The 15,104-nt window shown below is 36.8% G+C and overlaps 1 protein-coding gene across 4 annotated transcripts in view; it reads right to left on the bottom strand.

Moving 5' to 3' along the window:
• Positions 1-14,762, bottom strand: part of LOC121325597 (protein FAM53A-like) — a 38,843-nt gene extending 24,081 nt beyond the window's left edge. Inside the window, exons 1-2 of one of the 4 annotated variants that reach the window (XM_041268403.1) lie at positions 14,712-14,762; positions 5,082-5,332 (exon numbers count right to left, since the gene is read on the bottom strand). In XM_041268403.1, coding sequence (XP_041124337.1) covers positions 5,082-5,159 — 78 coding nt within the window. In that variant the 5' untranslated portion in view covers positions 5,160-5,332; positions 14,712-14,762. Of the gene's footprint in view, positions 1-5,081; positions 5,333-13,768; positions 13,908-14,711 lie in introns of those variants that run through there. The other 3 variants (XM_041268418.1, XM_041268411.1, XM_041268427.1) reach the window with 3 other exon arrangements.
• Positions 14,763-15,104: the final 342 nt, after the last annotated feature.

Below are 15,104 nucleotides of genomic sequence, written 5' to 3'. Positions count from 1 at the left end.
ACCAACAGATGCATATCTGTATTCCCAGTCATGTGAAATCCAGTTTATGGCCTAATGAATTTATTTCAATTGACTGATTTCCTTATATGAACTGTAACTCAGTAAAATCTTTGAAATTGTTGCATGTTGCGTTTATATTTTTGTTCAGTGCAGTTTAAATGCTTCTGAACCGCCGAGCATCCTTTCTCCGAGTAGACTGGTTCCCTTTTTATATAAGTGCAGTCCGTAGCACCTATATAGATAGTCCTTCTTGTAGAACGTGGTCCAATTTGAAATCCTGCCAGTCTACTGTACTTCAGTTGCCATGAGGGTGAAATTATAAGGATAAACTAATAATGCTTAAGGATACATATTGCAAGTAAGTATTATTTTCTTCCAATGTTTTACTAATTAAACACATGCTGTACTCTTCACTTGTCATTGGTGAGCAGTAATGAATCAAACCATCACCATTCAGAGAAACTTCTGAATTCAGGAGTCTGTCACGTATTCAACTGCACTGGGACCAGAGTAAGGGTGGATATGTAAAAAGGTAAGTAAATGAATCTTGTTTTTAATACCATTATACACAGTTGTAACAATTACTGTAGTTACACGACTCTTTTGAGATTCAGCTTTTATTTGGGAACTCCCCTAAATCCCTGGTTTAGAAAGATACATGGTATCAATGCTCGTGACAGAGTAGTCATCTGCCATGTGGGTGCGTGCATTCACTGCCGAGTGACAGGCAGGAGATCGAGACTGAGGTTAAAGTCGACACGCCCCGCAGGCAAACACGATTTATTTGCATGTCAACACACTGAACAGCTCACGGGACACTACCTGCAAAGGCAGCACATGAAGCACATACAATATAGTGTACAAAAACTGGTAGAATCTACAATCTCTGAACTAATCCTCTCTGTTCAATAATAAACTAACATTGCTCCAGAGTCTGACCATGGTGGATAAATGGTTGGTAGCATTTTTTTAAAGCTTGTAACCTGCCACACAGAAAAGTAGATTTAGAACAAACACTTATTTAATATGAAAATTGCTTTCCACTCTGTAGACTTTAGAGCTGAGGGGCTTTGAAATTAAAACTACCACCTCGCCTGGTCCTTTATTTGGTTATTTTTTACTTCTCACCAAAATAAACAGGGATTTGTTAAGTTTATAAAAATAAATAAATCAAGAATCTTCTGTTGTCCGCAGGCAGAGGCAGGGGACATACAGAACAGATGTGGTTGAACACAGTAAACCTCAAACATCCTTTATTCTAGTACTTCACTGAACTATTTGCAATTCAACCACGCTTTGCTTCCGAAATGTAGTGAGTCGGTAGTATGTACCATAGTTTATAATGTTCCTCCATTTTATATAATAAAGAAAAACGTCAAGATTACTCAAAATGATAATAAAGTGACTTACTCTCCTGCTTAAAGATACTAAAATCACTTCAGCGGCACAAAAAAGGAATTAATATTTCCCTATAATTAGGGCTGCATTTTTTTTTTTTTTTTTTTTTTTTAACAGTTCTCAGTTTTCACAATTTCTGTGAAATGTACCCATTGCCATATAATATGTAGGCCTAGTACCCTGTGAAAATTCCAATTTCTGAAAGTGTAAAAATACATTTTAATTTCACTTAAATATAGCAAACATGTGTCTTGCTGATGCTGTTTTTCAGGAAAGCATTCAAATATTTAGGAACATGTGTTGTAAAATCATCAATTTTGAATGTGACAATTCCATTCCATCCCCCCCCCCCCCCCCCCCCCCCCCCCCCCCCCCCCCCCCCCCCGAAATATTAATTTTTAGACTGTGAAATAAACAATTTATCACAGTGAAAAAACACCCAGGCCTCCCTATGAATGCATGCACCCTTTTTAAGGTAGTGTAGTGGAAATTGGTAGGCCTTAGATGCAGACATGAAAATGATAAAAAAAAAAAAAATAATAATAATAAATAATAAGCTGCTGTGCTGAATTTTTTGCTCAGGAACCCAAACTGAATGAAGTTAAGATTCAGGATTACACCTGAAACAAGAATGTATGTCAAATAAGTGAACTAACTGCTGTTTTCCCAAACTCAGAGAGGCCATTTCTTCAGTGAACAAAACAACACCTGACAAGCAAAATTAGGTAAATGCTCTTTTTATCCATTTTTTGATGGTAAAAATAGGGTGTGTGAAACTTGATGCAAGTATCCAGTCAAATAAAGTTGAGGTAAAACATATATTTAGTTTCAAGTGAAATCTATTTTTTCTTACCCGATCACAAGGGATGAAATAAATATTGTACAGCATGTCTTCTTTTAAAGTTCTTGTTCCTTTGGAACTCAAATGCAACTTGTTTACATCAGAAAGTCACTCTTAACTGTTAAAAGGTCAAAAAAGAACTATGTACACAGAAGGAGGGCTTGTAGCCTCTTGATCCATAATTAGGGGTTCACATAACTAGTACGCATGCGGACCAATAAAAAAAAAAAAATGCAGACTTTGCAGTTCTTGTTGTGTAATGCGCAAGTGTACCATCAGTATATTTAACAGAAAAGCATTTCTAATAAACGTAGAACCGGTGCTCATGGTTTGGAGGCGAGCCATACATGCCTAATGTATGGGTTATTGCAGGAGAGTGGGGGGTCTACAGACTTTGTCAACAATGTTCACGATCTATATGTGTATCTTAATTTTATATATTTGTATATATGCATCATATATATCAATTTTCCACCAGCACCTGCCTTTCGTTCCATTATTTTCATCATTTTCTGCAATGTGAACTGTAGAACTGCACCATAACTAATGCACAGTACTTGTTTGTAAAAACAGCAACTTGCCAAGGCAGCCGTCTGCAAGCACAATGGGGTACGTAATGTAAAAACAACCATCTACTGAAACAAGGCCTTTTTGTTTTATTTTTAAAAAAAAATCTCACCAACTGTCACAAAATGAAAAAATGAAAGATTTAAAAAAAAAAAAAAAAAAAAAAAAAAAAAAAAAAGAGGGGCTCCTGAGTAGCGCATCCGGTAAAGGCGCTGCGCGTGGAGTGCAGGATGAGCCCCATAGCCTGGAAGCTGCCAGTTCGAGTCCAGGCTATTCCACTGCTGACCGTGGGCGGGAGTTCCCAGGGGGCGGCACACAACTGGCCGAGCGCCGCCCAGAGGGGGAGGGCTTAGGTCAGCCAGGGTGTTGTCCTCTGACACTGTAGCTCTGGCTTGGCAACTACTAAAATCTATAAAAAAGAGACACACACACACAACGGGAACATTCTTCTCCCCATCCAGCCCCCCCTCCACTGATCACATGAGGACCGAGTAAAAGCAGAAAACATGAGATTTCTCATCTCTGTAGATTGGGTGTCCTGCCTATAATCAGCAGCAAGTATTTACAGCCCTTGCAGACAAAAACATTCCAAGCACCTCCTTGCCCCCACCCCTACCCTCTGTGATCCCTTCTGGACTCACTTAAAACAAACAGCCATTTAGCTGTTTCCATGAAGCAATATACAAGGTGGCTTTGATTTTAATACTTAATTTAAAAATGGAACCAGACTTCTAATGTATCTGGTGATGGAAATGTGACCCAAAACTTTAAAAAACACAATTAAACACCTGTGCAGGGCATTAAAGGCAAGTTTGGTTGGTGTCTGATTCTTGGTACATCTCAAAAGGAAAGCAGGCTAACTTTTTTATTAAGATGTTGAAAGAAAGTAGTGTACTCAAACTTGTACTGTGCCTAATATTGTTTTTTTTCTTTAATTATTAGTATCATCATTATTATTATTTCCTTAAACAAAACAGTTTCCTCTGTGAAGTTCCCCTGCCCTATTAAACAAAGTAGTTCGCTACTAATGCTCCCAGTTTCCTGGTATGGTGCCAAATACAAATTTCCTACAGATGCTAAAAATAATTCAAAGCTTGAGCTAAAGTTCCATATGAAGATATCATTTGAGGGGCCCCCTTACGAGAGCTGTATGAGGCTGTCAGGCACGTAGTGACTCAGCTGTCTGGCAAATAAACATTAAAATCCGTTATCTATGCACACAGGACGACTACCACAGAGAGCTTAAGCAACCACACCCACAGTAGCATTGTAATCATACCCCCATCCTAGAAAGCCAAATGGTCACTAATTGTGTTTTCCAAAACCTTGAGCAATTAAAGGTGGGTTTACTACTTAAGAATAAGTAGTTTTTTTCCCCCCCTTTGTTTTATGCCATTTCCACAGTTGTTTTGTTTGAAGTGTTTAAAGCTAAATTTCATTTTTCATTTGCTTGTTCAGATACAAAAAGGCACACGTAAACCTCATGCTTTATGAAAACGTGTCTATGGCCACTGTATTGCGAAGAAACTGCAATGGCAAGGAATGAAAAAAAAACTTGAACTGCTGTTCGACATCCTTTGTTTTGTAGTTTAATTCACTGGGGTAAAGCAAGGCCTACACAACTGGGACATATTTCTACTTTAACGTGTCACATATTGTAACGTCTTGCTGTAAGATAAAGGCACACACACAGGGGCCACCCCCTGCCCCTGCTGCACGCTGTCTCTGCCTGCGTTCAGAGCAATATAATAGCTTGTACTACTTTCTGAAAACAAATATCCAAACTAATATTTAAAATTCTGAGCGAATATCCAAACCTGAAAATCCTGTGCTTGTCCCAGCACTAGTTCAAACACATGTTTTATGGACCAGACTGAAGATATTTAACTTTCAACTGGAGAATGACTCCAAAAACCTACATGCATGTATCCATCAGTATTCTGGCAGGACTATTTCAGAAGTTACAGTATCGATGAATAGCTGATGCATCCTGGTACCCAATCACTTCCTGTATTGAAAAACCCAACGTGACCTACAGCCAAGGTAATAGAAAGCAGAACCTATAGCACTGACTCTTAAAAAAAAAAATAAAAAAAATGGGAACCAAAAAGCTTATTTGCAGGGTGGTGCGATAAAAATGAAGCAGCAAAAGTGAATGAAATATTAGCTAGTTCTCTCAAATCATTTCAGGTGTTTTGTACTGTACACATCAGATATTTTTATAAATGTGTGAATGATGAATGTGAAACCATCTCAAATGCAGTGCGTTACTTACCAGGTTAATACAGTAAGCTTTACATGTTAGATCGTCCAGACTCTGGTTCTGCAGCTTCTCCGTTATTAGTGTTACCATTGTAGAAGTCCCTTTTTCACTGCTCACTCCTGTGTGGTCTCTCACTACCCTGTACCGGCCATTGCTGGGGGTGCTGTCTGCTTATTTAGAGGCGTCCATCACAAATGCTGTAGAAACTCAGGTCAGCAAGGCCCTTTCATCCTTGTCGTTAATTGTGCATTTCCATTGATAGTCTAGTAAATGGACAAAAAAAAAGTTTGACCTAGGTTATATAAATTGAACCGGAAAGCTGGCCTTTTGCAGAACCTTTTGCATACATAACCTATATAGAACTATACCCACCCAACTACAGTAACAACAAAACACAGCAGACAGTCCTGCTAATCTACGAATAAGCTTGAATGTTAACCCTTTAGTTTTCATTGCTTTGCTACTGGACATGGAAGCGTACATTTTCCCATGCTTTCACAAACTAACCCACCATGTCTGACCGTCTTTGTTATACCCTCCAAGAGTCCCAAAGCTGGCAACAAACTCATTTCACATAGGCTCAAAAACAATCACCACATGGAAGTAACTCAGTCTACATAAGCTAAACAGAAATATATATTATTCAATGAGCAATTCAATGTCAAAACAGCTCCTTATACAACTTAATAGCTGGTATTTTAACAGAGATACTTATTTAAAAGGTAAAAAAATATATCTGCATTAGAAGGATAAACTTTGAAAGCAGTTTAGTTTGAGAAGATAGCAAAGGTGAGATTCTTTTTAAAAAAAGAAATTTACTGCACAAATTTACTTCTTTTAAATAAACAAAAGGTTTTAAAAACCACAAAGCAACAAGTATTGAGTGTCAATGATGCTAGATCAGTCATTGCACAATTCCAGCGGCCACAAAAAACGTCTACTATAGTTTAACACAGGTAAAATATTCACACATGTAACCCAGTTGTGTTTCCATGCAACGCTGCCACACAGCATCTGGACTCTGGGAATGGACAGGCCGTGACAAACAGATTTGTAGCCATGCTGTTGCAAGAGAAAAAGGAAATACCCCTGAAAGTTAAGGCTTCTAAAAACAACGCTTCCTGAAGCTAGCCTTAATAAACAGCCAAAAAAACGCTGGATTTCTTCGGGCTGGACATGACTAATGTAAAATTTAATGAGAGCACATGTGTAGGGTATAAAAAGTTACTCTATAAGCAGCTCACATTCATGCATAAATGGTCTCTAATCCAACTAACCCATATACATTGGAATACTTTTCAAAACCCTACTACTGGAATCTTACCAATATGCCGTGAAAGAATTGCAAAAAATCTAACCACTCTTTGGGACTGGGATAAACGTGGCTATGATAAAAAAAAAAAAGAAGTGGTTTAAAGTAGTTAACTAAAATGCACTTCAGAATAATTCTGCCTTAACCATTTTGTACAATCTCCATGTCAGCAAAGACTTTCTGCTGCATTATCTATCTGTGCAACGCAGAAAAGTATTCGGTACTGTTAGAAATAGGGCAGCTCCGTTTTACAGTCCACATTACAGTAAATCAAGCTTGATCATCTGCATGTAATTCTCAGTTTCCTCCTGTAGTGCTTCGTTTATTTCAAATCCAACAAGATCCAGGGATCAAAACGTAACTAAAAACAAAACACTAAAAACATTAAATAGAATAAAATATTACAACTAGGGTTATTTCAAAACTAAACCTGTGTATTTCTTTAATCTGTGTTGAGCATGTAGGGAAAAAATAAATAAATAAATCAAGAAAACAAAACATTTTAAACAAAAAAAAATCTGGCAGGCTGCAATACAGATACCCACAGCGATGCAATAAATGAATGTATTCACTTTGTTGGTTCTGAAGTGCTCTGCTACAAAAACACCTCTGCAATGTATTAGGTTTATAAAGAAATAATATTACCTATGGAAATGGCAGTTTTAAGGTTTAGAACCAACCCCTAGGCCTGTAGTTTTTGTTCTGCACCATGCATACACAGTCCCTACAGTATATTGTGCAAAGTCAGGGCGTTTCCAAATTTGACTTGCTTTACCCCTAAAGTGAAAAAATAACCCCTTCAAAAAGCTTTACACAACAACTTCAAAGCCTCATCTGCTCTAGCCTGTGGCATTCATTCAAAACCTGTGTTTAACACCACAAAGGCAAAAATTACACCTGTGACAAAGTACCCTTCATTTATTTAAATCTGAAAGCTAATTTTCAAACATGGTCAATACGTGTTTGTAAATGTTAGCGTAAAAAGTGTTGAAGGGCTTTGTCTGAAAATACTGAAAAAGTGCTGCACCAAACCGTCAGCTAACACACAGTGAACAACGGTTCTCCAAACTCTGCGACAGCCACAGCCTGCTTGCAATTTCCTGTAAAGAGATTCAGAACAGCACTGCTGAAAGAATTAACAAATTACCTAGTCTAAACCACACAGCAGAACATCAACAACTCCCTTGTGTGATCAGTTCCACATTTTTCAGATTAGAAACACAAATTACGGTATGCTGTTGGACAATCTGACCACTTCAAAAGAAACACTGCAATCAAAGTCAGAAAAACAGTTTCACTTGCATGTTTAAACTGTGTAACTCGTCTGTATCGAGTCAATACACTGAAAAAAAAATATATAAAATATATATATATTAATACAAGGAGCAGACCACTCAAAAGTATTTAACTATTGCATAGAAACCCTGATTAAAGCAAAGGTTTTTGCTTTTTGCAATGGTCTAGTTTTCCTGTTAATTACAGCCTGGACTACAAACCACTTTGGTGTATACATTTTGTTTTTCAGGGTGCCACAGCAAAAAGTGTATTGCAGGAAAACAACTAGGACAGGAAGAGTTTTGAGAGCATGTGTTACTATATGAAACAATCCATCAAGTTACAGGAGATGCCAAAGGACTGCCATCATCATCATCTCTCAAAAAATAATTTTGGAAAAAGAATGGCTGCCAAAGAACAGGTGAATTCCTCTACCATTGAGTGACTGGAAGCTTATGGGAAAACTCTTTAAAAGATGAATATATAGAGGAGTAAACAAAACAAACACATGCAGCTACCACAATATCAAAGCTGGAAACATGATCTAAAACAAATAGCACCGTTACCATCTTGTCAAGTGGTAAGATCAAGGCAAAGATTTCAATAGCATTGCACTAATCTGTATTCCAAACGATTTTCTGCATGACACTGGTATGCTCTCCTCACAATCGGATTACCTACTCGCTCTCTACCGCTACATGGTCTCACACATTTGCTAAATAAATTAGAACCCAGTGTTGTAGGAAACAAGTTGATGGCGCAAGCACAGTAATGCAAAAGTAGGCAAAAGAAAGGCAGGGCAACAGTTTGATTAAAGGGGAGGTTCACCGCATGGCTTTTTATTTTTATCGGAGTGTTTTATTTGCAAGACTGTATGTTGGTGTGTGTTCGTGCCACTGTGTTCGTATGAACTTTAAAATGTGTGATTGACGACTATATGGTAAATTGTTTTAAAGTCTTTGTTTCTATAATACTGTTGTCAATCAGATGTATTTTATGTGTGATCGCAGAGATTTATTTATATATTAAATGATTTTACAAGTAAAAATGTTACTCTAATCAAAATTAAACTGTTTCAGTAATATAATCTAATGACACACTGCATCCATAATATTAGTATGACAGGGTAGTGTTTTTACATTTTAATATTAATACAGCTGTAACTACTACAGTTTAGACATGGCAAAACGTAGGCCTACCACTGACAGTTAAAAACTAGTATATAAAGTATACTGTTTGTTACACAGAATTATGTTCTTTCAAAAAAGGTTCTAGGTTTAAGGTTGTGGTTTTTAAATTGGGATAAGGAGAAGAAAATTTACCACAAATAGCCAGACAAGTTTTTTTTGTTTCGTTTTTTTTTTTTTTTTTAATAAAGGAATTGTGTTGTGTTTTCAGGTTGAGAATTAAAAAAAAGAAAAACCTCGTTTGCACAATACATTAACATAAATGCCATACTCTTCATAAACGTGACAATTGTATTCCTTGCAATAATACATATAGTATTACTAAGGGATATGATTTGTATTGTTAAAAAAGGACCCTGTCAAATCCTCTGTACATAGGACAAATACAGAAATGAAAACCGCATGCCTAGGTAGGTATGATTGCTCGTTATATCTTGCATGGTTGTTGCACTACAGGAATTTACCACTAAAACCATGCTGAAATACAGAAGCCCATATACACTGTATGATCTGTCTTTCTTACAATAGCTATGTTTGTTGGTATTGAACTACAGGTATATACCACGGTTTAGCAAAGATATTAACTCTTTAGTGTTTAACTAATTCATATATTGTTTCTTCCCAAAATTGTAATTGAAATGCATGCATGCAAGATGATAACCAGTCGACTGTTGGTTTTCTGTCCTAATGACAAAGTACTGTACGTAAAAATAAATGAAACAAAGCGCAAGCAAAATCCTGTAAGCAACTTTTACCATGCGACTGATGTGCACCGTGGCCTAGTCAGTAATCGCAGCATAGAGCTCAATTCTTTCCATGACTGAAACTCTTAACTTTTGTAAAATCACTTACATACCTGTCCATACAGTAGTGCTTCCCCAAAACAAGAACACCTCCAGAAATGCAAAATAACATTAAATATGTAACACATTTTGCTAGTTAACATTTGTTACACAAACAGAAACACACATTAACATCACATGCTACTTACAAATTTAATTTTAAATTATGTATGTGTTGCTATTATGTATTACAACAAATTCACATTCCCTTATCTAGCGTCATACTGTCGAATATATCCAACCTACTTTAATATAAATTATACTTACAAAATGTATTTTATTTTTTGTTAGGCTAGTACAGAATACCTGATCTACAGTAATATTCACATTCCCTTATCTAGTGTCATTGTCGAAGACAACCGATCTATTCATTTAAATAAATTACTTAATTTTAAAATTACTGTTTATTAATATATCCAATCAACTTATTTCCTAGGCTCGATCAATTATTTCCCAGCCTTAGACATTAGAAACAATGGAACCTCCCCTTTAAATTCTACAGCATGATCACCTTACTTCATGATCAATTTATTTCCTAGGACACCAGCAGTTACTTATTAACTATTACACAAACCACAAGTGTTAACTAGTGACACCGTGGAGAAACACCAAGCGTGCAGACTGCCTACTCTAGCTCTGGTTGTACTGTATGTAGGTCAATCCTTCGGCCTACTCCTGCATAACAGTGTAGGCCCTACTTGCAATTTTAAAAACATCTGAATCGAGAGGTGTCTCATTCTGAAACGGGAGGTGTTACAAAAATCAGCTGCCTGTCTTTCATTCATTTATCTATCTATCTATCTATAAAAATACATGGATGAAGGCTATATTTGCATCCTGAGCCATTTGAAAAAAAGGCATACCAAAGTAGTGACGTCAAAAAAATGAAAATATATGTGAACTTTGACCCATTCAACTCCTCCAAATTTCTGTCAGAGCTACAGCTTCTCCACTGTCCAGATTTAGCAGTGAAAAACTAGGACTTTTTTCTTCAATTCAGTGACGTGAATATATATACAACATATCGAAACGTTGGGCAGCTGGCTCTGAGCTGAAACATATTACTGTGTTGTTTATATATATATTTTAATCTGACTTAAGTTGTGGACTTTGTTGCATATTGGCGCTGACAACTATTTTACATACCAATACCTTCACAAACATACTGCTGGCACTCGTGGGATCAACTAGCCTAAATCCCAATTAACCAGTACTATTCCTCACAAAACATATTTCAATAGTACAGCAACTGACAACTCTTTATACCGGTAGGGCGTTACAGTTCAGAAAGCCTGCACACTAATATCAATAAACTGTACAGTCTCCACTACTTGTTTACATATGCACAGGGAGCCAATCACAGCTGAAAGTAAAACTAAGACAGCAGTGGAGAGCAGACTAAAATACTGTTAATAAAGTTACAAAAAAGCAAGCTAATACGGTACTGAATTACCTTAGTGACTGTGAGCTCTACAGTTTAGTTTAAATATTGTCAATAGCTAAAAGTTTTGTAGTACACTATACTGAAACATGTTCACCAGTGGTGGCCAATACATAGATCGCAATCCACAGGTAGTTTGCAAAAGATTTTTGGTGGATCTCAAGACAAATCATAACAAGCACCAACATAAGCATACAACAGTTTGTTACAGCTGATGGGGAGTCTTCTGTGTCTCCCAGTAGCATAGATGAAAATATCCTGACAGTTTCTGCAGATGAGACTAAAAAAATGCTTTTTAGTTTAATAATAAAAATAACCTTTATTTTTATATAGCGCCTTTCATAGTGGACACAATTACAAAGCACTTTACAGAGGCAGGCTGTGAACTGTGCATTATATGCAGAGTCACTTATAATAGGACACTGACTTAACATCTCATCTACAGGATGGAGCATAATGAGGTTAAGTGACTTGTTCAGGGTCACACAGTGGCATTGGTGGGATATTAACCGGTAACCACCTGGTTACAAGCCCTGGACTTTAACCACTGGACCACACTGCCCCTGAAATCGGCATACACAAGTTCAAAGAATTTAGGACTGATACTACTATTTATATTTATATATATATATATATATATATATATATATATATATATATAAATAGTATATTTTAAGGTCTCTCATGGGTCTATCGCAATGTACTCTGGAATGTAGTTTCTTGGTATCCACTACCCACTGTTAATCACACTTTAAAAACTACAAATCTCATACCTGATTTATCAGTGCGATGGCTACTCGTTTCAACAGTTTGAAAACTGATGAGGAAAATAAATCATTTTCACTTGACTGGCAAAGTTTCAAAAGAAAACCGCGATGAATAAAGATCAGAAGATGAAAGCAACTTCGAGAAGGACTATGTTAGTTACTGCGTGTTCACAGTTTTAAGTAGCAAAAGAACATACATACAGTTCAACCAACAATGGCTAAAAGATTGTCCCTAGCTTAAGTTTGACAGTGTTAAAAAAACAAATCAAAGCTTTGCACATTCTGTCAGGTTGCAGGAGAACTGATGGAGGAGAACATTTAAGTTGGGGGGAAAAAACGTTGTCCATTATAATGTTGTTGATGCAAAAGTATTGAACTGCATGAGTTATGTAAGAAAGGAAGGAAAGCAAGATTTGTAGATATTCAACAATGCATCTGAGAAAAATTGAATTTTAATTGTGTTCCCCTAAATCAGTTAGTGCTTACATTTATAAAAAAAAAAAAAAAAAAAAAAAAAAAACAGGTGCACATGTGCCTAAAAAATGTCAGTGTACAGCCTCCAGGATTCAAGACTCAGATGAAGAATGCTGTTTTATAAATACCGATGCTTATTAAAAATGCTTTGATTGCACGTTTAAGTTTATGTTTCGTTTTATTATTACTTTCTTACATAATGAACACCATTATAAATCCTGCTAATTGTTGTTCATAGCTTACTGGTGGATCGTGGAGCCCGTTGAGATCCACCAACATGGATCGCATTGGCCATCACTGAAGTACAAAAGAGACATCACTTAATGTATTAATAAAAGGCCTGGGCTTTAACGAAAACGGTGGCACTAATACCTTACTTTAACACAAGTTAAAGAAATATCCTGGTAAAGTATTCTCTTTCACAGCATTAACTAACACCACCCCCCCCCAAAAAAAAAAAAAAAAAAAAATACAATACATTGTGAAGTACTGGATATTAACATGTGAAAGCAGTAGACCATACAAATTAAGATGGCATGGCATTTGTATAACAGGATACTACATTTTAGTACAGGCATGGCTAAAGTGAAAAAATGATTTGAGTAGCTGCTGCGACTCATCGCGAGGCTACTGTTCACATGCCCATTCAAAAGAGCAGAAGCTCCGATCTGCTCCATTTCTTGCCTTTCAGATCCCAACACAAGCTCTCATTGGTTATCTCGGGCAACTCACCATGTATTGCGTTTCAATACTGTAAATTAAACGAAGGTATCTGCCGCGTCTTTGCAAACCACTACAGGAAAACAAATGTTGGTGGCACATACCATTATTATTGAACAACCCCCCCAAAACACATTCAATTTACAATACCCAAGCTAAATCTTCCATGACAGCCATATTTGTAACAAATTCTGTCCTTTTTTCTTGCACTGCAACATATAGGACATAACTGAGTAATCAGTAGTGACTGTGCTGCAAAACAACAACTGCGTGTTTTTTTACTATTTGTGTAGCCTTAACATTACACACTGTCATCAATGCAAATATTTCACTTGTCACTATTTTTCGCGACTCCTCCAAAAACCTTTAAGATTCCATAATAAACATGTATCCAATCAATCCTATCATCACCTGAAGATCGTAATAGCCACAGCGGTAAACTCGAAACCTATTGTAAATCAAAAACAAGGACTACCATGTTCTACACAACCGCTTGAAAACAAAAAACAGAATTACATTATACTCTGCGCACACAAATACAGACAGCAAGGTCTAATTTAGTGCTACAATAATACCAGTATACAACATCGGTGCATCTTTCAAAATGATAAAAAAACATGAGACTGGTTGATTGAGATATAGATAGATATAATTTGGTTTGTTATTTTTCACACATGATACCTGTGTATCAGCATTGCCAGCCGCCCGATCTTTCTGCAAACGAAAACACACGAATGAATGCATTGAGCAAAATACAGGAGCAGTCCCTGGGAAACCGAGCCTCCTACTTCACCGATTGGCCAAACCCATCAGGGTAACAACTAATCGGAATCGCAGATTGGCTGCTGCGGTATTCCAACATGCGTTCAGTTTGCTCCCCGCGCTGCCCATTCTGGGAACTGCAGTTATCATTTCAGAATCACTGCGCATTCTTGAACGGCGGAGCAAGACAAACAAAACTACAAACCCCGTCTCGCCACTAAAAAGACGATGTAACATCTATTCAAAGAGCCATCTACGCGTTTTTCGTAGCTTCGAGTGATTAGTCCCAAATAACTCTACGTCGAGAAAGTACCGTGGATTCCAAGCATACAACCACATTAAATCCATAAGCGTTAATCTTAGCCCATTCATGCTACATTAAAAACAACAACTGTATTTAAGATTATTTATCGACACAAACAAAACTGGGCTGCTCGATAATAACACACACACGCTAGTAGTAATACAATAAAGACAACCACAAATAAAAGCAATCTATTCAAATAAATCACAACAGTTCAAATAATTGAAAAAAAAAACTAGAATACACATGACAATGTTTTAAATTATTAAGTATCATAGGCCTTGTAGTATAATAATCACAATGTATCATTTACACTTACTATCATATCACTCCTTAAAAAATACATACATTGTGCACATCGCATTCAAATCTTTAATATCCCAAGAACGTTAGGTTAAATAGATGTTTAAATTAATTCATAGAATATATGATAACGAATCCAAAATATTGAACTCCTGCTTCAATTTCCTTCAATATAATCCACACCAACCACTATCAAAACTGTCATTGATTCCTTATACTCCCTGCTCTGCTTTCTTGAGACCATTACAAACATACCTAATATCGCACTCCCCTCAAATAAACACACCTGACACTTTCTCCTCGACTCCAGGAGAACTGAGAGGCGAGGCGGTGCCAGTCCTTTTAATAACTGGGGCGATACCAACTACCCGGAAACTTTCGAGCAGGATATTGTTGTATAAAGCATCCAATAATAATTTAATTCCAAAAAATGCCTTAATGGAAAGTATTACACACGTATTTACATAATACATATGTAAATGTTTCGTTGTTCAATAGTCTGGTTACGAATCACAGTAGTGTCTGAGAATGTGTTTGACGGTGAGCAACCCCCCTCCATATAAATAAAGGAATCTGACCCGGTCTGCTGTAGCCAATCAGCGCGCAATCCCACAAACTCTATAAACAAAAGAACCTCGTGGGAACTTC

The sequence above is a fragment of the Polyodon spathula genome, chromosome 1 (genome assembly GCF_017654505.1).
Source record: "Polyodon spathula isolate WHYD16114869_AA chromosome 1, ASM1765450v1, whole genome shotgun sequence".
In the NCBI taxonomy this organism is placed as follows: domain Eukaryota; kingdom Metazoa; phylum Chordata; class Actinopteri; order Acipenseriformes; family Polyodontidae; genus Polyodon; species Polyodon spathula.
This window is presented reverse-complemented; position numbering and strand designations above follow the sequence as displayed.